We start from the raw sequence: 25,274 nt of genomic DNA on the forward strand, positions 1-25,274 counted from the left end.
ATTCCATTGTATATATATACCACCTCTTCTTTATCCATTTTTCTGTCGATGGACATCATGGCTCTTTCCAGAGTTTGGCTATTGTGGACATTGCTGCTATAAACATCGGGGTGCATTTACCCTTTTGGATCCCTACTTTTGTATCTTTGTGGTAAATACCCAGTAGTAAAATTGCTGGATCGTATGGTAGCTCTATTTTCAACTTTTTGAGGAACCTCCATACTGTTTTCCAGAGTGGCTGCACCAGCTTGCATTCCCACCAACAGTGTAGGAGGGTTCCCCTTTCTCCGCATCCCCGCCAACATCTGTCATTTCCTGACTTGTTAATTTTAGCCATTCTGACTGGTGTGAGGTGGTATCTCATTGAGGTTTTGATTTGGATTTCCCTGATGCCGAGCGATATTGAGCTCTTTTTCATGTGTCTGTTGGCCATTTGGATGTCTTCTTTGGAAAAATGTCTGTTCATGTCTTCTGCCCATTTCTTGATTGGATTCTTTGTTCTTTGGGTGTTGAGTTTGATAGTTCTTTATAGATTTTGGATACTAGCCCTTTATCAGATATGTCATTTGCAAATATCTTCTCCCATTCTGTCTGTTATCTTTTGGTTTTGTTGAGTGTTTCCTTTGCTTTGCAAAAGCTTTTTATCTTGATGAAGTCCCAAGAGTTCATTTTTGCCCTTGCTTCCCTTGCCTTTGACGATGTTTCTGGGAAGAAGTTGCTGCAGCTGAGGTCGAAGAGGTTGCTGCCTGTGTTCTCCTTTAGGATTTTGATGGACTCCTGTCTCACATTGAGGTCTTTCAACCATTTGGAGTCTATTTTTGTGTGTGGTGTAAGGAAATGGTCCAGTTTCATTCTTCTGCATGTGGCTGTCCAATTTTCCCAACACCATTTGTTGAAGAGACTGTCTTGTTTCCATTGGACATTCTTTCCTGCTTTGTCAAAGATGAGTTGACCATAGAGTTGAGGGTCCATTTCTGGGCTCTCTATTCTGTTTCATTGATCTATGTGTCTGTTTTTGTGCCAGTACTATACTGTCTTGATGATGACAGCTTTGTAATAGAGCTGGAAGTCTGGAATTGTGATGCTGCCAGCTTTGCTTTTCTTTTTCAACATTCCTCTGGCTATGCGGGGTCTTTTCTGGTTCCATACAAATTTTAGGATTATTTGTTCCATTTGTTTGAAAAAAGTGGATGGTATTTTGATGGGGATGGCATTGAATGTGTAGATTGCTCTAGGTAGCATTGACATCTTCACACTATTTGTTCTTCCAATCCATGAGCATGGAACGTTTTTCCATTTCTTTGTGTCTTCCTCAATTTCTTCATGAGTATTTTATAATTTTCTGAGTACAGATCCTTTGCCTCTTTGGTTAGATTTATGCCTAGGTATTTTATGGTTTTGGGTGCAATTGTAAATTGGATCGACTCCTTAATTTCTCTTTCTTCTGTCTTGTTGTTGGTGTAGAGGAATGCCACTGATTTCTGTGCATTGATTTTATATCCTGCCACTTTACTGAATTCCTGTATGAGTTCTAGCAGTTTTGGGGTGGAGTCTTAGGGGTTTTCCACATAAAGTATCATATCATCTGCAAAGAGTGAGTTTGACTTCTTCTTTGCCAATTTGGATGCCTTTGATTTCTTTTTGTTGTCTGATTGCTGTAGCTAGGACTTCTAATATAATGTTGAATAGCAGTGGTGATAGTGGACATCCCTGCCGCCTTCCTGACCTTAGGGGGAAAGCTCTCAGTTTTTCCCCATTGAGAATGATATTCGCTGTGGGTTTTGCCGAGATGGCTTTTATGATATTGAGGTATGTACCCTCTATCCCTATACTCTGAAGAGTTTTGATCAAGAAAGGATGCTGTACTTTGTCAAATGCTTTTTCTGCATCTATTGAGAGGATCATATGATTCTTGTTCTTTCTTTTGTTAATGTATTGTATCACGTTGATTGATTTGTGGATGTTGAACCAACCTTGCAGCCCAGGGATAAATCCCACTTGGTCGTGGTGAATAATCCTTTTAATGTACTGTTGGATCCTACTGGCTAGTATTTTGGTGAGAATTTTTGCATCCATGTTCATCAGGGATATTGGTCTGTAATTCTCCTTTTTGATGGGGTCTTTGTCTGGTTTGGGGATCAAGGTAATGCTGGCCTCATAAAATGAGTTTGGAAGTTTTCCTTCCATTTCTATTTTTTGGAACAGTTTCAGAAGAATAGGTTTTAATTCTTCTTGAAATGTTTGGTAGAATTCCCCTGGGAAGCCATCTGGCCCTGGGCTTTTGTTTGTTGGGAGATTATTGATGACTGCTTCAATTTCCTTAGTGGTTATAGGTCTGTTCAGGTTTTCTATTTCTTCCTGGTTCAGTTTTGGTAGTTGATACATCTCTAGGAATGCACCCATTTCTTCCAGGTTATCTAATTTGCTGGCATAGAGTTGCTCATAATATGTTCTTATAATTGTTTGTATTTCTTTGGTGTTGGTTGTGATCTCTCCTCTTTCGTTCATGATTTTGTTGATTTGGGTCATTTCTCTTCTCTTTTTGATAAGTCTGGCCAGGGGTTTATCAATCTTGTTAATTCTTTCAAAGAACCAGCTCCTAGTTTCGTTGATCTGTTCTACTGTTCTTTTGGTTTCTATTTCATTGATTTCTGCTCTGATCTTTATTATTTCTCTTCTCCTGCTGAGTTTAGGCTTTATTTGCTGTTCTTTCTCCAGCTTCTTTAGGTGTAGGGTTAGATTGTGTACTTAAGACCTTTCTTGTTTCTTGAGAAAGGCTTGTATTGCTATATACTTTCCTCTTAGGACTGCCTTTGCTGTATCACAAAGATTTTGAACAGTTGTGTTTTCATTTTCATTGGTTTCCATGAATTTTTTTAATTCTTTAATTTCCTGGTTTACCCATTCATTCTTTAGTAGGATGCTCTTTAGCCTCCATGTATTTGAGTTCTTTCTGACTTTCCTCTTGTGATTGAGTTCTAGTTTCAAAGCATTGTGGTCTGAAAATAGGCAGGGAATGATCCCAATCTTTTGGTACCAGTTGAGACCTGATTTATGGCCTAAGATGTGATTGATTCTGTAGAATGTTCCATGGGCACTAGAGAAGACTGTGTATTCTGTTCCTTTGGGATGGAATGATCTGAATATGTCTGTGAAGTCCATTTGGCCCAGTGTGTCATTTAAAGTCTTTATTTCCTTGTTGATCTTTTGCTTAGATGATCTGTCCATTTCAGTGAGGGGGGTGTTAAAGTCCCTCATTATTATTGTATTGTTGTCTATGTGTTTCTTTGCTTTTGGTATTAATTGGCTTATATAATTGGCTGCTCCCATGTTAGGGGCATAGATATTTACAATTGTTAGATCTTCATGTTGGATAGACCCTTTAAGTAGGATATAGTGTCCTTCTTCATCTCTTATTACAGTGTTTGGTTTAAAATCTAATTTGTCTGATATAAGGATTGCCACCCCAGCTTTCTTTTGGTGTCCATTAGCATGGTAAATGGTTTTCCATCCCCTCTCTTTCAATCTGGGGGTGTCTTTGGGTCCAAAATGAGTCTCTTGCAGACAGCATATTGATGGCTCTTGTTTTTTTATCCAATCTGATACCTGTGTCTTTTGATTGGGGCATTTAGCCCATTTACATTCAGAGTAACTATTGAAAGATATGAATTTAGTGCCATTGTATTGCCTGTAAGTTACTGTTCCTGTATATTGTCTGTTGTCCTTTCTGGTCTATGTTGCTTTCAGGCTCTCTCTTTGCTTAGAGGACCCCTTTCAAGATTTCTTGTAGGGCTGGTTTCGTGTTTGCAAATTCCTTTAGTTTTTGTTTGTCCTGGAAGCTTTTTATCTCTTCTTCTATTTTCAATGACAGCCTAGCTGGATATAGTATTCTTGGCTGCATATTATTCTCATTTAGTGCTCTGAATATATCCTGCCAGTCCTTTCTGGCCTGCCAGGTCTCTTGGATAGGTCTGTTGCCAATCTAATGTTTCTACCACTGTAGGTTACAGATCTCTTCTCCCAAGCTGCTTTCAGGATTTTCTCTTTGTCTATGAGACTCTTAAGTTTTACTATTAGATGTCGGGGTGTTGACCTATTTTTATTGATTTTGCAAGGGGTTTTCTGTGCTTCCTGGATTTTGATGCCTGTTTCCTTCCCCAAATTAGGGAAGTTCTCTGCTATAATTTGCTCCATTATACCTTCTGCCCCTCTCTCTCTTTCTTCTTCTTCTGGGATCCCAATTATTCTAATGTTGTTTCGTCTTATGGTATCCCTTATCTCTCGAATTCTGCCCTCGTGATCCAGTAGTTGTTTATCTCTCTTTTTCTCAGCTTCTTTATTTTCCATCGTTTGGTCTTCTATATCACTGATTCTCTCTTCTGCCTCACTTATCCTAGCAGTTAGCGCCCCCATATTTGATTGCACCTCATTAATAGCCTTTTTGATTTCTACTTGGTTAGATTTTAGTTCTTTTATTTCTCCAGAAAGGGTTTCTCTAATAACTTCCATGCTTTTTTCAAACCCAGCTAGTATCTTTAAAGTGATGATTCTGAACTCTAGATCTGACATCGTACTAATGTCCGTATTGAGTAGGTCCCTGGCAGTCGGTACTGCCTCTTGTTCTTTTTGTTGAGGTGATTTTTTCCATCTTGTCATTTTGTCCAGAGGAGAATAGATGAATGAGAGAACAAAATGCTAACAGGGTAACAACGTTCCCAGAAAATATACTCTAAACAAATCAGAAAAGACCTGAAGCAGTGGGAAAAGAAAGGGAAAGAGAGAAAAAAGAAAAAGAAATAAAAAAGGAAAAGAAAAAGAAAAAGATAAAAACAAACAAAAACAGAAAAAAACAAATTAAAAAAAGGAATGTGCTCAAATATGATCCAGCTGGTATAGATCAGTGCCACACACTAGATTTGGGGTGTATTTGGTCTTTTAGAAGAAAGTGCCTCCCAAAATTTTAAAGAAAGAAAAACTTATATATGTACAAAAATAAGGGTTGATATGATGAAGGGATGGAATATGATGTAAAGATGAATATTATAAAAAATTTTATAAAAGGAATTGATAAGAAGTTGTTTGAAAAAAGAAAGAAGAGGATTTTTAAAAAAAAAGAGAGAAAAAAAGGGAGAGAATGTGATCAGGCAGGGGAGTAGAAAAAAACCATGCAATAGAGATTTAGGGTATATTTTGATCTGTTAGAAGAAACTATCTCAAAATTTTAAAGAGAGAACAACTTATATATATATATATGCCAAAAATATGGGTAACTACTATGAAGGGATAGAATATGGCTCTAAAAATGAAAAATAAAAATGAAAAATAAATTTTTTTTTAAAAAAAAGGGATTGATAAGATGTTGGTTGAAAAAGGGAAAAAGAAAAATTAAAAAAAAAATAGAAAAAGACAGTTAAAAAAAATTAAGTTTGAAAGACTAAAGAATCATGGTAAAAAAGCCATGAATTCTATGTGCATTATTCCCCTAACGCTGGAGTTCTGCCGTTCTCATTGATTGGTAAACTTGGTCTTGGCTGGCTGTTCTCGCTGATCTTCTGGGGGAGGGGCCTGTTGCTGTGGTTTCCAAATGTCTTTGCCGGAGGCGGAATTGCCCCGCCTTTGCCTGGTCCGGACTAAGTAATCTGCTCGGGTTTGCTCTCTGGAGCTTTTGTTCCCTGTGAGCTTTCCCTATAGTTTTGGAGGCAGAGAGTGAAAATGGCAGCCTCCCAATCTCCACCCCGGAGGAGCCGAGAACTCAGGCCCACTCCTCATTGAGCCCCCAGAGAAAAGCCACCAGTCACTCCCGTCTCCCCGGTCTCTGGCCACACATCGTGTTCACCCGGCCTGTGACTGCGCATTTCTATCTCTGGCACCCGACCCTGTGTGGAGTCTCCAAACACAGCAGATCCCTGCAGTGCACTCCTGCGCCGCTCCTCCCGGGGTAGGAAGGTGAGTCTCCCCAGATCTGCTGCTTGTTGGGTCCCTGCTGGAGGAGCAGTGGCCTGACTGTGCCGCAGATCACCGTTTATGGCAACCCCAAGCTGAGAGCCCGTGCCTGGGCTCTGTCTCTGCAGCCGGCTTCCCCTCTCTGATACCTGGGAGCTCGGCCACACTCAGGCACCCCCAGTCTTTCTGTGACCCTGAGGGTCCTGAGACCACACTGTCCCACGAGGGTTCCACCCCCCGCTTAGCCACCGGAGTGACATCCTTCAGTGGAGCAGACTTCTAAAAGTTCTGATTTTATGCTCCACGGTTCTCTCACTTGCCAGAAGCGGCCGACGGAGGCCCCCTCCCTCTCTGTCTATCCTCCCGAATATCGCCTCGGATTCACTTTTCTGCATGTCCTTCCTTCCAGAAAGTGGTCGCTTTTCTGTTCAGAGAGTTGTTGCTCTTCTTTTCTTTGATCTCCTGTTGAGTTCGTAGGTGTTCAGATTGATTTGATCCCTATCCAGCTGACTTCCTGAGAGGAGACAAAATCCAGGCCCCCTACTCCTCCACCATCTTGCTCTGCCCCCAATAAGCATTTTTTAAAAAAAATAATATTTCTTTAGTTTTTTTAAATGTACTAAGATTTAATTATTCATAAAAGCTGTAATTTAAACTGACAGTAAAACACAAGAAGTAATATTAGAGTTGGTTTTGTATATTATATATTTTAGCTTTGAAAGCCACAGAAATCAGTTATCTCATTTTTTTTCCTATAAAAGACCCATTTTTTCAAAGCTCTATGTACAATTTTAAGTAGAATATAAAGACAGAATGATATTTCATAATTTTTAAAATACAAAATGAAGCCAATGACTCAAAAAGTTGTCTGCCTCAATGAGTTTGAGGGGAAATTTCATAATCTATATAATTATAGATATAAGTATAATGGTTCAACTTTTTAGTGTTTGACAGGGTGAAATCATGACAAAAAGGCCAATATGAGCGGTGCCTAGGTGACTTGATTGGGCATCTGATTCTTGGTTTTGGCTCAGGTCATAATCTTGAGGTCATGAGATCAAGCCCTGTGAAGGGCTCCGCGCTCAGCATGGAGTTGCCTGGGGATTCTTGCTCTCCCTCTCCCACTGCCCCTTCCCCCGCTCAGCTAGCTCTCTCTCTCTCTCTCAAATAAATAAATCTTTAGAAAAAAAGGTCAGTATGAAATCATTTGATTATACTAGCAATATCTAACATTTAAAATGCATCCATCTCTTTTGTATGATCATATTAGAGTTAAGTATATTTATTTTCACACCTGTTATAAGTGCTATTTCAAAGGAGAATTACTATTGTCTTATTTTCCAAGAGCTATACAGAGAGCATTTGTTTTTTTTCTCCAGAGAATTTGTGGAAACCAATATAAGATTTCAGTTATTCACAAAATGTATAAAACAGGAGAAGCCTGTTCAGATTTCATTTTTGAAGTCTGGAATGCTGGCACTTCCCAGTTAGGCACCAGCTCATTCCTGTAATCTGGCCCAGGATTACTGCTTACTGGGGGTCTAAAGCAGCAGACATGACTTCTTTTTAGGCTTCTTCTTTTCCACTGGTGTTTTTCTATTTATCTGTTTTGACCAGTTCATAAAATATCTCATTAATGTTGATCTTTGACTTTGCAGAAGATTCTAAAAAGGCACAGTCACGCCACTGTCATGCTAAATTCTGACCTGTTCTTTGCCAACTATTCCCTCATCTTCTGGGTCACATTTATTGCCAGCCAAAATCACTGAAACATCTTCTGTGCCCTTTACCCATCAAATGGTCCTGTAAGTCATTAAACGTGGGCTGAGCTGTAGTAGAATATGCTTGTGCAAATCCTTGGCCAGTCTTCATATACAAATCCCTCATCACTGTAAATTTCTCTGTCCTGCTGGGTCCAGGATTTCGAGCATACACTTTTGGCAATCTACTTCAACTTGACTTCTGTAGGAATCTTCTATCATTGGGTCATATTTTTCAACAAAAATTCCAGGAACAAACTGAACTGTCAGAGCAGACTTCCCATGCCTCCTATAAACCAAGGGCCACTAGCTTGTACTCTTGCATCATGTGGTCTGTTTAAATACTGACGGTCTACTCAGTGCTATTGAAGGTGCAGTGAGACGCACACTGTTATATACAGGATGACCACCCTCTGATCCAGTCATCCCACTTCTGGGAATCTATACCCCCCCCCCAGGTCCGGGCCTCCCCCCCACACACCCCGGCAGTGGCTCCTGCTCTGGTTCTGCACAGTGGTGGCAGCAGCGGCCGCACCCCCAGAACACACTCACCCACCTCATATTTGTTACTTAATTTTCTTCTTATGTTCCAGTTCCTATCCAGGATACATTACATTAGGTCATTTATTTTGTTGCTCAGATTGTTTTGCCCTTGGCCATTGCGACCACTTTCAGTTGGCTTCTGTATCCCTTTGAAATACCCCTATCAGTTTGATTTTTGAGCACTTTCTTAGTTTCTGGCACAACAAGAATGTGTGTGTGTGTGTGTGTGTGTGTAATATAATGGGAAATGATATAATGGGAAAGTGATACAACCTTTCAACATAATTAGAAAAGCAAGGTATGGTAAATTAATGAATAGTACACAATCATCAGCAACTAGGGCTTTGTATCTTGAGTTGTTTTTAGTTCAGTTTCCTGTTCATATCTTACTTTTGGCTTGGTTTAGAAGTTAACCAATGATTTTTTTTTTTCAGTAACCTTACATATTGTAAGTAAAATGAGAGAGTCAATGAATTTAGAATGACACACTTTTTACTTAAAAGAGGAAACTGGGATACTTATTGATATTGTATTATCAAAGGATTGCTCATTCAATAAGCTTACATGTTAAAAGAGGCAAATTTATATGTTAAAAGAAGAAAATGAAAAAGAAGCAAGCAATGTTTAATTTACTTTTGAACTAGAATAATCTGCAGATTGTAAGATACTAGGTCTATTTTTATAGATGATAAATCATCAGTATCACAAGTTTTAGGGAAGGAAAAAGACCTAAGAAGTAATACCATGTCTCAGTCTCTAAATCTCAAAAGGAATTTCCACAGGTAAATTAGGCCAAATGGCATGGAACTGGGTATAGAGTTCAATGATTAGGAGGAAGTTGTAGTTCTCACATAGGAGTCTGGTTCTCCTATGTGTATTCACACTGGGAAAGATAATACTTTCTAATGTTGTTCCTTGTTCACATTTATCCTTTTGTTAAATAATAGGCAGCAATGTAAAAATGTATTGCAGAACAGTTTATTTATGAATATAAGACTGGCTGGTACACCCAGTATCATTCCTGATGAAATTCGGTGTGCCTAACAGTTAACACTTACTTAACTTTGTGAGACAAAAACAGAACAAATATTCTACAAATGAGAAAAAGGAATCAACAGCAGTCCTAGGACATAAATGGAAGTCCCTGCTTTTCATTTCATTTGCTCTGTTTTTCAGAACTACATTGTATGACATTAAAAGAACTGTTATAAGCAGAATGTCCCTATATTTAGTTAACATCAATCCTATTTATTTATTTATAATTTATTTTTTAGAGAGGGGAATGGGGAATGAGAGAGGGAGAAGGAGAATCTTAAGCAGACTTCATACCCAGCGTGTGAGCCTGCTGCAGGATCTCACAACCCTGAGATCATGACCTGAGCCGAAATTAAGAGTCGGACGCTCAACCAACTGAGCCACCCAGGCACCCCTCAAACCTGTTTTTTTTTTTTTAAGATTTTATTTATTTATTTATTTATTTGACAGAGAGAGAGAGAGCGATAGAGGGAACACAAGCAGGGGGAGTGGGAGAGGGAGAAGCAGGCTTCCCCTGAGCAGGGAGCCTGACATGGGGCTCGATCCCAGGACCCTGGGACCATGACCTGAGCTGAAGGCAGACGCTTAACGACTGAGCCACCCAGGCGCCCCTTAATCCTGTTTTAATACATAAATGACCTCTTTGAATACGTACTACTTAGATTCTGTGTGTGTGAGGGAGTAGAGAGGAGAAAGTAGGAGTAAAGGATGACAAATCAAATCACATACATAGGCCATACTACAAAAGTTGGCAGCTACGGATCTAAGACAAAGTCGTATTGGATCCTAATATGGGAACTAAGAGATCAAAAGAAGATAGGACAGCTAACTTAAAATCCCAAATTTTTCAACCAAGTTGAACCTATTGGCAGATGCTAGATTATTAGAATGACCCATGAGCCTAGAAAGCTGAAGAAAGTTTTCTCATTGAAAAAACAAAGACATGCTGCTTAGGGGAAAAGAGTATCACACATACTAGTGAGTAGCTAGTGAAATAAAATGGTTAAGTGTTTATATATCTTATCTTAGATGTATACAAGACCATTATTTCTCTTATCTGTCAGGAGATATACATTTAGTTACAATATTAAAAAAAACAAAAGATTGAGCTTCTAATAGAAAACCAAATCCTATCAGCTACAGAATTACATGGAGTCCCCATTTCTTATACAGATATTGACTTTTGCTCCCCACCATAATATTTGATAAATGAAAACAAACATTTATTAAGCACATACCACATGTAAAGAAGTCTGCTAAGGACAAACAAAGATGGCTAAAAGAATACCTGTGCTCATAGTCCAGGGGTTACTAAAAGGAAAAAGTGATGGGTCATGAAAGGAAGGGAGGGAAATCAATATGAATGAAAAGCTAGCATCTCACTCTAGTGAAAAGAGGACAGAGGATTAATGCTTTGGCAAAAGCAATAAAAGTAAATTCCTGGGCAATGTGAAGCTGAGAGTTGTTCAATCTCATCAGATTCTTAAGGCATCTGTAGATCCAATTTTCCAAAGAAAACTAGGGCAATGACAAATGGGACAGCTAAAAGTAGGTCATAAGTATAGCAAAGAAAATAACAGCCAGCATAAACCTGGCCATTGTTATTGTTGAAGTTGTGGAATTACTGCTTTCAATCACTCTAGTCATCATTGGCTTCCTGATACGATCTTCTGTGGTGAGGATAGCTTTTCGGGCTCCATCCCATTTTCCAGGGCCTTGAAGACGATACTGGATTGGAGTGCAGGGTCCCCAAAATAGCTGTACTGCCAATTTGGGGTCAGTGAAGGCCAGAGACAGCAGATTGGGCCTGACGCCCACCAGATCAGCAAGCTCTTCCATGGTATCTATATAGTCTCCCTGAATGGTATGGCGTTGGCTCTCCACATACCTGAAGCAGAGAAGACAAAAGCCACAGCCTATCAACAATTCAATCAATCAATCAATCAATCAATCAATTATTCAATGCTTCTGAGTGCCTGTTATTGGCTCCCATATTCGGCTAGGAACTGTAGAAAACAGAGAAGAAAGACAGGACATTGTCTCCAACCTTAAGGACCTTATATAATCTACTGGAGGACAGAAGATAGATATACATGAAGCAGAAAAGAATATAAGAGTTTTGGTACATTGTGTAGTTTTAGATTGCTAAATATAAATGTTAGAAGAGGGTAGTTAAAATAGAGCAATTGGTCCTTGAAGGATGTGGAGGATATATCTGATGGCAAACAGTGAAGTGTTACAAGTCAGGGGAGCAGTAGAATGAAGGAATAAAGTAGGAATGAGTATGGAATATGAGCATGGAATATCTATGGGTGCTACCTACAGTAGAGGAGGCATGTTGTGGAAAACAAGGATGGATAGAGAGAGACAAATATAGCATATCCAGATACAGAGGACTCTGATATTATGAGAGGACTCACCACAAAAATTCTCAAGTTTGGGATCTTCAATTGTTTATGAGGGCAGGGGTAGAAGCTCCACAGAGCAGGACTTCCCAGGGCCAGTGCTAATTTGGGATACTGAAAGGAGGGGGAGGATGACTCATCCCACTAGAGGAAGTGGCCCTCCACACAGAATCAGATGGAGTGATAATACTAAGTACAGATTTGAAGAGCTAGAACTTTTTAGGGGGAAAATGTGGTAACAGATACTTGTGGGAGGAGTGGGATTTAGAGAGCTAACTGGTAACTTTTTACTTCCTATAAGGAAAATAAAATAAAGAACAGTAGGACAGAAAGGAAGAGGAAAGCCAAGTCAAATTAATTGAGATTAGATGGGATAACTTGAGGAATCCAAAAACAAGGACAGGAAAAAATGATAGAAAATATTTTGAGGTAGAATTGGTGAGATGGAATTCTAGAGGAACTAACAGATGGCCAAATTGGAATTTATTGAAATGGGACTAATTTTATAGAAATGGGACTAGACAGGAAAGAATTTTGAGAGCTTCCCCTTATGGATATTATGTTGGCTTAAGGGTCTGTAGGCATGCATTTATCCTATAGTAGTGAGTCAAGAGCTGAGTATTCATGGTTTCACAAAAGGGATTCACTATACCAGCCTTGTAGGGTTGTTGCAAGGATTAAATAAACTCATGCATATAAAACACTTTGTGTACATAGTTGACCCTCAATAAAGGTTACTGGAGACTGCTCACAGTCAGAAGGTAGTCAGACAAGAATAAGTCAAAGGGAAGAGAGGAGGAAAGTTGAAATAGGATAGTTTACTGCCAGAAAAGCAATAATAAATATTATCTAAATCCTTAAAATAACACAAGGAAGATTAAATATAATACAATAAGAGCACGTGGGTGGCTCTTGGTTGAGTGTCTGACTCTTGGTGTCACCTCAGGTTTTGATCTCAGAGTCATGAGACTGAGCCCTGAGTTGGGCTCCACCTGCAGGGTGGAGTCTGCTTGAGACTCTCTCCCTCTCACTTTGCCCCTCCCTGCTGCATGCTCGCTCACTCTCTCTCTCTCATATAAATAAATAAATCTTTAAAAAAATTAATAAATATAGTATAACATCACTCTAATTAAGAACTAAGTTGGGGTGCCTGGGTGGCTCAGTCGTTAGGCGTCTGCCTTCGGCTCAGGTCATGATTTCAGGGTCCTGGGATCCAGCCCCGCATCGGGCTCCCTGCTTGGCGGGAAGCCTGCTTCTCCCTCTCCCACTCCCCCTGCTTGTGTTCCCTCTCTCGCTGTCAAAAAATAAATAAAATCTTAAAAAAAAAAAAAAGAACTAAGTAGAAAAATTAACCACATACCTTTTAGCAATTTCCTCTTGAGCCTTAGTTATTTCTGCTTTCATTTCACTTTGTGAGGGCAATGTCTTTAGCCCTAAAGAGGAAAATCAAAATTTTAAGTGTAAAATTACCTCACTGGGAATAATAATCCTATTAACAATCACTATGCCATGCAGAACTCAAAGAAATACAGGATAATTTTCTGTACACAAGGAGGTTATAATTCACTAGATCACCTTACCCCATCATCACCACAATATGACATTAACAACAGTAATTTACTCTATTCTACTTTGTCTTTGGAAGATATTTCTCCTATTTTACCTTCTAACCAATACCTTCCTCCTCCCTAACATCATCTTCCTATTTGGGAAATTAAATAATGGACATGAGGAAATAATAAATGGTCTCAAAAGTATATGAAAAATAAAGAAGGAAGTAAAAGGGCAGGGTGGGGGAACCACGCCCACATTTGTACTCTTTGTAATAAACAGGCTTTATACCACAGGGAAAGAAGGAAAAATTCTTGATCCCATTTTATGCCTAAAGTCCTATAAAGATAAGCTTTTTCCTATTCTGCTTGGATTCTTCACAATTTCAGAGGCAGCCCATTCCATCTTGATACGGCAATAGCTGACCAAAAAAAAAAAAAAAGGTTGGTGTGTTTGTTTTTAATGTTAAGCTGATTTTGTGCAACCCTCAAAGTTTCACTCCTTGGTTCTGGTTCAACCCTTTGAAGTGATACTGAGCAAATCAGATCCTTCTGCCATGGGACATTCTTCAAACCTTTGAAGGGAGCGCTCATATTGCCCCTGAATCTTATCTTCTCTAGGTAAACCTCTCTGGCTCCTTCAGTTGTAGTTCAAATGTCGTTTTCAAATCCCTTAACCATTCTTGTCTCTCTCCTTTTCATGCACCCCAGTTTCACTTTTAAAATATGTCTTTGGGAAAAGTAAAATAAAATAAAATAGGTCTTTGGGTATGTGCTGACCAGTTTAGATAAGAACAATTTAAGTTCTTAGAGAAGAACAATTTAAGTTCTAGGATATTATAATTCTTTAATGCTGCTAGAGATAATTAAGCCTTTTAGAAGCTATATCATTCTCCTGACTCATATTTAGCCTATTATCCCAAACCCCAAAGTTTTTTCTCATGTTCTCCTAGCCAAAACTGAAAGAGGGGATATAAAAGGGGGGAAAGTAGGAATTTGAGAGGTTGACTCTTATACATTATGGACTAGTCTTTAACCAGGTCTTAATTTTTGGCTGAAACCAAATCACACCGTTTCTATATTTGCTTTTCCCTATAATGAAAGATTACATTCTTTTGCTTCACAAACATGTATCAGTTGTCTAAAATCTAGATGAGTGGATTCTACTCTGGAGTGCCCATTGGAATCAGTGGAGGAATATTTTCTCAGAGATCTTATGTCTGCCCCACTTAGATTTATCAAATAAACACCACCAGGCAAAGCATACCTATTTTGGGAAAATTTCCCAGGAGATTCCAATATATGTCTACAGTTCTAAGTTATTACTTTATGTTCACTCAAAAATAATTTTTGAGCACTGATTTTATGGCAGGCACTGTTACGGTCATACATACTGTTTAGCTATTTAAAAGCAAGAACATAAACATAATTAAACATACCACTAAGTAGTTAGGGAGTCAATTTGCACAGTCACTTACCTTTAAATACTTGAGTGACCCAGCGTCCTTGCAGCTCTGAAATGGGCATAATGGCACCCAAGGGCTGGATCAAGCCTATGATTGCAAGAGTTGGCTTTTCCAGGTTTGGAGGGAAGACCTTTTTATATAGGGAAATCTTGTTTTTGACTACTTGGACAGAATCTTCAAGAAAAGGGAAGGCAAAGGTATAGCCTGTGGCAAAGATGACAGCATCCACGTGGTCCTCCCTGGAGCCATCGTCAAATATGGCAGCCGTTTCTGTGAATTCCTTCACGTTTCCTTTCACCTTCACCAAGCCAGATATTATACGATTTGGCAGGTCATCATTCACCGTTGGATGTTGACTCAGAGCTCTGTAAGTGGTGATAAAGATCAGAAGAAAGAGAAATGCGAGAAACAAAAAGGGGTATCAGTAACATGTCAGTAAAATTCTACGTTGATGGAGGTGGTTAAACAATATGCTAATGGTCTCCCTCTGGTCTAGCCATGAAATTTGGGAAAGCTCTAACGTATACCAGCTTGGCACAGGTTAGAATCTCAGAGCAGAAGTTGGGACCTGGATGGCATTGAAAGAGAAGACGGGGCGCTTGGGTGGCTTAGTTGGTTAAGCGTCTGCCTTTGGCTCCAGTCATGATCCCAGGTTCCTGAGACTGAGCCCCACATCAGGCTCCCTGCCAGTGGGGGGTCTGCTTCTCCCTCTGCTCCTCCCCTGCTTGTGCTCTCTCTCTCTAATAAATAAAATCTAAGAAAAAAAGAAAGAGAAGACATTGGAGAAGTAAAAGAAGAATGGTCTTATTTGAAGAGTGTATATATGGTTTCTCAAGGAATAGTAGTAATATTCTCAGTGATATGATAAGGCCACAGGCCCATAGATTCTATCCACAGATCAATAGGTCTGGAGAACTGGACTATCTGCATTCTATTGAGTCTCATTTCTAGTTTCAAAGTCCCAAGAGCTAGAATTAGACCATCATTTTCAAATGACATGTATATAGTGATTTATAGTTATAAATTGATTCTATATACCTTCACTTATTTGAGTCTCACACAAATCCAATGAAGGAGGCAGGACAGGTGTCATTACCCAAGTTTAGAGATGAGGAGATTGAGGCCTACAGAAGTGGCTTGCCCAAGGTTACACAGACTAGGATTTTAGAATTTATGTCAAATTGGTTTTCCATGAATTCCCTTGGGAGCCTCTGGGCCTGTTAAGTAGTATTTTCCTAGAGACGGCATAGGATAAGACTGCCAAAAAAAAAAAAAAATAGGGTTTCTAGTGTCTTGGACCTTTCTAAAAATCAGTCTGGATCCTTGGGCCCTTAGTTAATAGGCTCTGAGATTCTCAGCACAGCATGTTCAGACAGAGCTGGCCAAGCCTCAGCAACATGGCATTACTGTTACTGGTTTGTTGCATTTAGTTATGCTTTGACTCTAACCTTTAGAGTTTAGGTACAGATTCTGTTCTTATTCTGACCTCATGATTTCATCTTTCTCTGTAAGCTTACTGCTTTTCACAAACAGTACCACCATCTACATAGTTGCCTAAGCCACAAAACTGGAGTCTTCTACCTGGTCACACGGGCTTTTCCCTTTCTCCACTTAGTATCTTCAGAATAGTTTTTTTTCTATTTTCTATCTTACCTAGACTATTACAATTGTCTTTAGGGCCTCCTGCGTCATCCCCCTTCAGTCTATCTTCTACATCATTTTTGGAGTGGTCGTTCCAAAATGTATTTATTATTAGGTCACGCACTTGCTTGAAATCTTTCAATGCCTCTGGACTCTTCATTCCAAATGTTTTAGTTAGCAGAGTATACAAAGGTTTTTGGGGTTTTTTTTTTTCTAAATGTTTTATTTATTTATTTGACAGAGAGAGACACAGCAAGAGAGGGAACACAAGCAGGGGGAGTGGGAGAGGGAGAAGCAGGCTTCCCGCCCAGCAGGGAGCCCGATGCGGGACTCAATCCCAGGACCCTGGGATCATGACCTGAGCTGAAGGCAGATGCTTAATGACTGAGCCACCCAGGTGCCCCACAAAGGTTTTAATATACCTGTCTGGTGAGGCTGGAGATGTGCTCAATCACTCTTTCATCTTTGCCATTTTATTATAGTCTGGCCAAACCAGACAACATGCAAGTCCCAGAGCAAAATGTATTTTTCACTATTCTAAGACCTTGTACTTAGAATTAGAATGCTACTTCCTTACCCTACTTACTTGGCTAGCTCCTATTGTTCCATAAAGCCTCAACTGATTTTGTAACCACCAAAGTTATGGATGCTACAGTTTCCATAACTGGGTGAAATAAATGAGTGAAAGAACATAGTCTCAAAGTATCACCCCACTGATCAAAGGGAAAACATCTTTACAAAGGAGAAAACCTGGTAGGTGCCACCTTATCCAAGTGATCAAATTTAACCTCATTAATACAGGATAAATTAATATGATGTGGATGCTGGTGTGATCCACCAAGAAGGTACAACATAACCTATGAATATTTGTGCCAAAATGCTTAACCAGAATATAGTAAAGGTAGGACAATTATGTGAGTCCAAATTTAGAGATTTTCTATAAAACAGTTGGCTCAATTCTTTTAAAAAAGCTTATGTCAAAAAATGGTAAATTATTTCAGATGAAGAGAGACTAAAGAGACCTGACAGTTAAATGCAATTGGGTAATACCTGAAAGGATCCTAGATTTAAAAATAAGAGAGCTGTAAATAATATTTTTGGGAAAATTTAGAAAATTTGAATATGTGATATATTAGATTGTATATATAAAATTGTATTTTATCAATGCTGAATTTCCTTGTGGGCACTCTGTTACGTTTATGTGGGAGAATGCCCTATTTCTTAGGCAATATATGTTGAAGAATGTAGGGCAAAGTGTCTTAGTGACTGTGACTTACTCTCAAATGGTTCAGGAAAAATATGTATGTATGCATCTATGGATGATGGATGCTGTATACGTGGGGATTTATCTATTTTCAGAGAGAGGGAGAGAGAGAAAGCAAATGTAGCAAACTGTTGATAGGTGAATCTAAGTGAAAGGTATATGGGTACTCATTGTACTTACTATTTTGGAGTAAGTAAATCTGAACATTAAAAAAAATAAAGAGTTGGAAAAAAGCATTTAAAATCAGCCTCTAGAAATGCTTTCACAGTCTATCTCCTTGACTGTGTGAGGTCTCCCATAGTTCATACCCCCAGAACACTCCATGCATTTATCATACTCTATTGCCTGTCTTCTCCTTAGAGTACTTAAGGTAAGATCCATTTCTCGAGTCTGACATTTATTTCTTGTGTGACCTCAGACGAACTAGTTTCTCGAGGTGTCAGTTTTTATATCTGCAAAATAGAGATTAAAAAAAATACTTCTAACCTATAGGGTGTGAGGATTAAATGAGATCATACATGGAACTCATTTAGCAATGTGCTTGTCTTATAATAAGTCCTCAGAAAAGTAAGGTCTTATTATTTGTATTAGTATTACTATTAGGTCTTTAGTCTCTGTATTCTCATGCACAGTATAATGCTTGGCTCATAACAGGTACTCAATGTTTGTGGGATGAATGAATGAATTATACACTGCCATCTGCTACCATTTGGTTGTTACTGGGTATTGTGTAAAAAGAACTTATATCTGAGGAAATGATCAAATGGTTAATGCCAAGGAGAATCATAGGCTGAAGATTACAGATTACAGTAGATCTTGGACTTCTATAAGGTGCAAAGTAGAAATCTGATCTCAGATCTGTGGATTTTCTCCATGTATGGGTAGAAATAGCTCTATGATTAGCCTGTGTGAACAGTCCTTATTCTTGTGCCTTGAGCATCACTGCCCCACTCCCATCATGGCAACATACCTGTGTTTAGGCTTTAGGCCAAACATCTTGTGGTCAAACCTTTGGTTCATCTTTTTCTCCAAAAAACTGTTTACTAATGATTGACCACAAATCTTCGAAAGAAAATGCTTATATCGAGAAGAGAATAACACATCAAAAGGATAACCATAGTCTGCTACACGATTCAGGATCCAAGCCCCTCTCCTGGTGCTGAGGAAAACCTGGGGCATGGGGGAAAAAATTGTTTGCTTTTGTCATTCTCTGCTCATAATCCTTTAATAGCACCCCACTCTCTTCAAGATTAACTTCAAACTCATTTGTCAGTCTTTTTAGTCCCTGCGCAATTTTTTTTTATATCCTGCAATTTACCTTTTCAAACACTAAGAATACAATTAAATTAGTACACTCATTGACCAAGAACGTGTCTTTCAATCACCACTGCATTTCTGTTTAATGTCATTATGCCTCCTTGAAAAGCCACCTATTTTCTTAATTCTCCAAAGACTATTTATTGTTAAGATCCAGATAAGTGTGCCTCCTCCATAAGACACCACTGACCATTCTGCTTGACAATTTTCTCTCCATCCTTTGAACTTCTCTAGCACTTAACCTGCCCAATTCTTGTAAAATCAAGGAGCAGTAGAACTGAAAGCAATCAGATGTCATTTAATCTAAAACCCTCAGTCTCTTTTGCCTTTGACATTATTTGCATTATTACCAAAAACCCCTGTTATTTATCATGTATACTGATATTAAATTTTTTACACTTCTGTCTCTGCAAATGTGTTTCCCCCAGGGTGGAAGGTACAGAAGAGACATCTTTCAGTCTCTCCAACGCATCATCATTGCTTCTATTTATTGAGAATTGTGACCTGTAACCCACTGTGCCAGGTCCTTTAATCTATATTCTTAATCAATACAACAACCTCTTGAAGTAGGTATTATTATCCCCATTTTACAGATGAGAGGCATGGAGAAAATGAATAGCTTGCCTGAAATCATACAGTTAGTAAGTGGCAGAGTTGAATTTCCAGCCCAGGTCTGATGACCCCAAAGCCTGTGCTTGAAGAAGTGTTTCATTGATTATTTAACGGTAAAACTGCAGATCACTAGTAGAACAACAGGAAGCTGGTCAGTTTTTAGGTGCCCTCTGCTGGCTAAAGTCCATGTTCAGAGCTGATAAACTTTTGACATTCAATTACCTGGTGAAAGTATCACTTTCTCTACAAAACTCTCTGGAGATAGTTTCCAGAATTGTAAGGTACATGAGTACCTGCTCTATGGTCTTTTGTCTATAAACTCTCATATAAAAAGGTGACCAGTCTACAGAGGGATAATAATGTACTTCACTCATACATTCTCTCTGATGGTAACCTTACACACACTGATGATTAAGCACAGTTGAAAGAGCATTTTTGGTCTTAGGAATCACACAGCTTTGTGTGCAGTCTGTATAACTTTTGTTATATAAGTTATATTGTGAGTAAATGCTCAGAGTCTCAATTAAAAGATTCCCTATGTATAAAGTAGTGACAATAATACATCCCAAGGCTGTTGTGAGAATAGTGCACCACCTGCAAAGGGTGGGACATATAGTAAACACTCAATAAATGCTTAATGGCTTTCGTCATACTTCTCATTTCAGTTTTCCATGTATACCTTGTTTTAAGCAAACACCGTATTTACAAGTCTGGATTTATACGAAAAAAATGTAAGGAACGTTGTTTTATAAGAAATGGGTGTTTTCTCTTCACAAAAGCGTTTTATCACAAAATTTATTATACTCAAACTTCCTTGATATCCTGAAACTTATAGGTCCCTTTAAATTTTTTGATCTGCAAACAAATTCTAATAAACACAATTTAATATGTAAAGCAAAAAGTTAGAACCCGGCAATTGAGTTTGTTTGGCTTGCATCAGTGGTGTGCTGAGGTCAGCCCTGCCGTGCAGACGTGGTTGTACAGTGTGTTGTCCCCAGGCCTTCTCAGACACAGCCACCTTATCTCCATCCACTCTGGATGCTTCCTTTGGCAACCTACAGTTCCTCAGTGCATGGAAGGCCCAGCTCCCTTATAACTGACCATGTGATAAGCCAGTGATATTCATATTAAAGAAGACTCATGCTTTGGGTCCCCATCATATACCTTGCACACTCTTTTATCATAACACCTATACAAATTTTTACCCTTTTTTGTTTATATACCTATTTCCTGATCAAGCTTGTTGAATTAATTTATAGGGCAACATATTAAATTACTTTTGTGGCAATAGATGGGGATGATACTGAGAAGTGTTACTGAATGGAGTTTCTGGGTAAAGTTGTGGCATTAAACTTCTATTTTAAAAAGATTTTAAACATATTTGTGGAGAAACACAGCTTAATTAAAGTTACTGGGAAATGACCACTTACCTATTGCCAATAAAGTTATTCAATACAGACATGAATAACAAGATATAAAATGACATGTCTTTTTCTAGGAATTTATAATGAAGACATTTTCTTTCCAGCTCAAAATCTATGCTCCAAAAAACAAAACAGCTCAGGTCTTTTTTTTTTTTTTTAACACTGGAGTGCAAATTTGGAACCCAAAAAACAAAACAAAACAAGAAAACTCTAGGACATAGAAATTGCTTTAGAGTGAATGTCATTCTGATACCTAACTGTATGCAAAGGCTGGGGTGAACTCCTTGCACATGCTACAGCGTGGATGCTTTTCATACCAATATCCACGTTGTCTTTGGAAAGATTAGACTGTTTCTATTTTCCATTTGGGGAGTGAAGAGGAAAATTCTCCCACCATCCTCTGAGTGCAAAGCCTTCCGCTAAACCAGTGTGCTTTCCTTCATATGAGAGTGTGGCACTTCCGCTAGCCTAAACAGGAGCCACACTCTGAATGCTGCTTTCGACCAAGTTCCCCAGGCAACTGCTTGGTCTTCAAAGTCAGAGGCATACTCAGAAGAGACAACTGATTGAGATCATTGGGATTCTTTAGTGTGAGGTCAATGGGAATGATGGGAATCTAACAGGGAACATTGGTTCCATCATATCATGGTCATAATGTTGCCAACTGAGGCAATGGAGCCAAGCCCTATGTTTGCCATTGGCACGGATGGGCTATGTGCAGAGGCATTCGTACTCTATGTTGGGTCTACAGACTGCTTCCTTGATGAGGCAAAGTAAATAATTTACTGATTCAAACCTGCTTGGCTGTGTGGGAAATTTCCACAGCCAGATCCCCTCCAGAATTCCCAATGCCAATTATAATGACTCTCTTTCCAGTGAAAATATCTGGATTCTTATAGTCTCGGCTATGGAAGTACTGTCCTTTGAACTTCTCAATTCCTGCAAGAGAAGGGAAAAGAATTATCGGATGAGGTTTATCTGCTATCATTTGTCAAACCATTCATTTTGCTGGCAGTGTGTAGAGTTTAAGCACACATCTCCATATATTCTCCCTTTACTCAGCCGCATGCTTGCCTTTCTGAATATTTTTGCCTATTTTCTTTTCTCTCAGTCTCAAAGCAGAACCTTGTGACTTCCTTACCACGGATAGTCTGCTTACCTCAGGATCTGCTTGTATTTTGGACTTGTAGACTTCCAAATCCAAACTGCTGCAGAAAACCTCCTTTCTCTTTTGTCTTTTCATATTTAAATACCTACTCCCATTTCAATTGGAGTACATACGTTTTCATATACTCCAGAGTATACTAGAGTGCTTTTTTTTTTTTTTTTTCAAAATGAAAATCCAGGTCAAAAACTATAATTAAGTTCTCTAAGTTTTCATTTCTTCCTTAGAAACTCAATATTTGTTTGTTTCCTTGATTGCTGAAAAAGTCTTTATTCAACCTAATACGGATCAACTCCATGTTCTTTCTTTTGCTCCTTAGAAAAACTAAGGTTGTTGTGAAACCAAAGATAGAGCCCTCTAATTTTTCTCTAGTCTCCAAAATTAATGTTATTTCTACCTCCCAAATGGCAGTAATCAAAGTTGCGCCAACATCTTTCAGGGGAACATGTAGAATTAGGATAAGCCTTATCATCCTTAGGTAGGAATCACTCAGGCCACAATCCTCCCATTCCTCAGAGATCGGGTCACAGGCATGGCTCAAGGGTTTCCTTCCTTGTAGGCTACTCACCAGGAAAGCTTTCCAAGGGTAAGTGAGCATTGGTGTGATGGCCAGTGCAAACCATGACTCCATCAAAGACATTTACCTCCTTTTTCCCTTCAGATTCTGTGACTACCTCCCATTGGCCTGAAGTGGAGAAATCAGGCTGCTTCTTCACACTGCACACAGTGGTCTGAAAAGAAAAGTGATAGCTACAGGAGACTAACCACAGCCAATACAGTGGACATCTTCCCTGACATGACTCTCTTTGCAGAGTGTTACACAAAGGGCTAATATCACATAATAGAGCTCATGCAGCGATATTTGATTTTCATATTCCACACACAAGAACTTCTTTGTCTGGGGCTGTGGTCAGAGTGAGAAAACTCCTCTGAGGCAGGCTAAATAAAATAGTTGGCAGGTTAATGTTGCACTCTCCTCTGCTTCTAGAAAAGTGCAAATTACTCATTCTCTTAGACCATGCCCTAAGATGTCATGAGACACGTGAGTAGAACTTAGGTTTCTCCTGTGCTTCTAAGGCACTCCATGCACTAAATGCCTATTCCTCTCCTGACCCCCAGACATCCTGGGACCCTCTGATATCTTTTTACCCCAAGTCCTGTTCTCACTGTCTAGGCTTAAACTTGTGACTGAGTCAATGAACCTCTCTTTGGCTCCCATAACTGCCAATTTTACAAGTAATTATAAAGAAAGAGGCTGCAAGATGGGATAGTCAGTGGTATAACTTTTAGGTTTAAAAAAATATTTTTTTCTATCCAGCCTAAGGAAACATTAAGAATGTATTCCTATGTGGTTCTAGGGCCTCTGACCATAATGTCTTGGTGGACTCCTAGAGATACCATCTCTGTACACCCTAGCCATCCTGCACTATTTAGAGTTCTTCTCTAGAAGGTTCTTGCCTTTACACAGGCTTGTGCCTCTGCACGGGTCATCTTTTATTTGTTCACTTGGCAGATTCCTACTTACCTTTCAACATTTACCTAACATATTATCTCCTCTAAAAAAACTTCCCTGGTGCCTATTGTCTCATGCCCTGATGGGTTAAGCACCCTTCCTCTGAGCTAACAATATATAAATCTCTATGGCATTTATTACCCTGTAACTCTTTACTTTTATTAGTTAAATTTATAGAAATTTTTTTCTTCATTTTTATATCTTCTTAACTAGACTATGAAATCATTGACTTTTTTTTGTCTTTGTGTCTCCACTGATTAGTATGGTAACAAACTTGTTAAATGTGTTTAACAACAAGTGAAGGGAAGTCACTGAGCTATAAAAGACTTACTTTGGAAGTTGTCACTGGATATTACCACTTTATTATCATTGTTAAATAGAAAAAGTCATGATTTAGCAGAATGATCAGAAGGTAGAAGGGAGGTGGGGGTGGGGAACTGGATGCAGATGGTCAAGAGGTACAAAATTCCAGTTATAAGATAAATAAGTACTGAGGATGTAATAATGTACAATGTGACAACTATAGATAATACTGCTGTATGGTATATTTGAAAGTTTTTAAGAGAGTAGATCCTAATAGTTCTCATCACAAGGGGAAAAAAAGGTAGAATATTTAAGCTTTTTGCCAGCTGTCAGAAATATGTGTTCTTCTATGGCCATGGTTAAAGATGATAGAAAAATCGGGCTCCTGGGTGGCTCAGTCAGTTAAGCGTCTGCCTTTGGCTCAGTTTGTGATCCCAGGGTCCTGGGATCAAGTCCTGCATCGGGCTCCCTGCTCCATGGGGAGCCTGCTTCTCCCTCTCTCTCTGTCTCTCATGAATAAATAAAAATAAAATCTTTGAAAAAAAAGATGATAGAAAAATCAAGGAAGACTTAACAACAGGAAGGAACCATTGAACTGATCGGATATAATCATCTTGTTTTACCAACAAAATTTTTACAAACAAAAAAACAAGAGACATCAAAGTTGAGGAACTTAACTTGTCTGAAGTCACAAGTTGATTAGTGGTAGAGCAAAGACTAGAACTCAAGTTTTTGTTCCCCAATTAGTGTTCTTCCCTCTATACCAGAGTTAATTTCTTGGCTTCCTCAATAACTTCCCAATAACTGCTTCACTAGGTTGTTTGCGATCACATAAAAATACTGCATTGGTGTGATCTGATGAACAATGGGTGTTATACGCAACTGATAAATTGTTGAACACTACATCTGAGACTAAGGATATGTTGGCTGATTGAATTTAAATTTAAAAAAATGCATTGGCAAGTACTTCAGAAAGTATAAAAGGGCTAAGCAGCAGCAGATAAGCTGTGGTGGACCCAGAAGTTTCCATACCTGTCAGTTCCCCTCAGTAACTGGGAAAACACTTGCCCTCATTTGTTTTATTGCAATCAAATAGTATAAAGTGAAGGAATGAGAACATTCTGGCAGGTGGCTTCTAGGATCTGCAGCCAAAATATATAGAAAAAGGACCTTTCCATGGATGTATTTCAGGCACAAAGACAAAAGAATGGAGTCTTTGTCTGGATAGGATAGATATATGGGCATATTAAGCCAGGCTTTACACATAAGCACTGGTAAATTAAGCCACATTATTCATTTATTTTACAAACAACTTCAAACACAAAGACACCCA

General features: G+C 38.9%; 1 protein-coding gene and 1 pseudogene across 1 annotated transcript in view; both read right to left on the reverse strand.

The window, feature by feature from the left end:
• Positions 1 to 7,484: 7,484 nt before the first annotated feature.
• Positions 7,485 to 8,028, reverse strand: LOC118000383 (annotated as a pseudogene).
• Positions 8,029 to 9,852: 1,824 nt separating this feature from the next.
• Positions 9,853 to 25,274, reverse strand: part of FMO5 (flavin containing dimethylaniline monoxygenase 5) — a 29,953-nt gene continuing 14,531 nt past the window's right edge. Inside the window, exons 4-9 of the mRNA XM_034989836.1 lie at positions 22,694 to 22,856; positions 21,757 to 21,899; positions 18,578 to 18,777; positions 14,715 to 15,067; positions 13,047 to 13,119; positions 9,853 to 11,169 (exon numbers count right to left, since the gene is read on the reverse strand). Coding sequence (XP_034845727.1) covers positions 10,824 to 11,169; positions 13,047 to 13,119; positions 14,715 to 15,067; positions 18,578 to 18,777; positions 21,757 to 21,899; positions 22,694 to 22,856 — 1,278 coding nt within the window. The 3' untranslated portion in view covers positions 9,853 to 10,823. The remainder of the gene's footprint in view (positions 11,170 to 13,046; positions 13,120 to 14,714; positions 15,068 to 18,577; positions 18,778 to 21,756; positions 21,900 to 22,693; positions 22,857 to 25,274) is intronic.

This window comes from Mirounga leonina, unplaced genomic scaffold, assembly GCF_011800145.1.
Source record: "Mirounga leonina isolate KUSES-001 unplaced genomic scaffold, KU_Mleo_1.0 Mir_493, whole genome shotgun sequence".
In the NCBI taxonomy this organism is placed as follows: Eukaryota; Metazoa; Chordata; class Mammalia; order Carnivora; family Phocidae; genus Mirounga; species Mirounga leonina.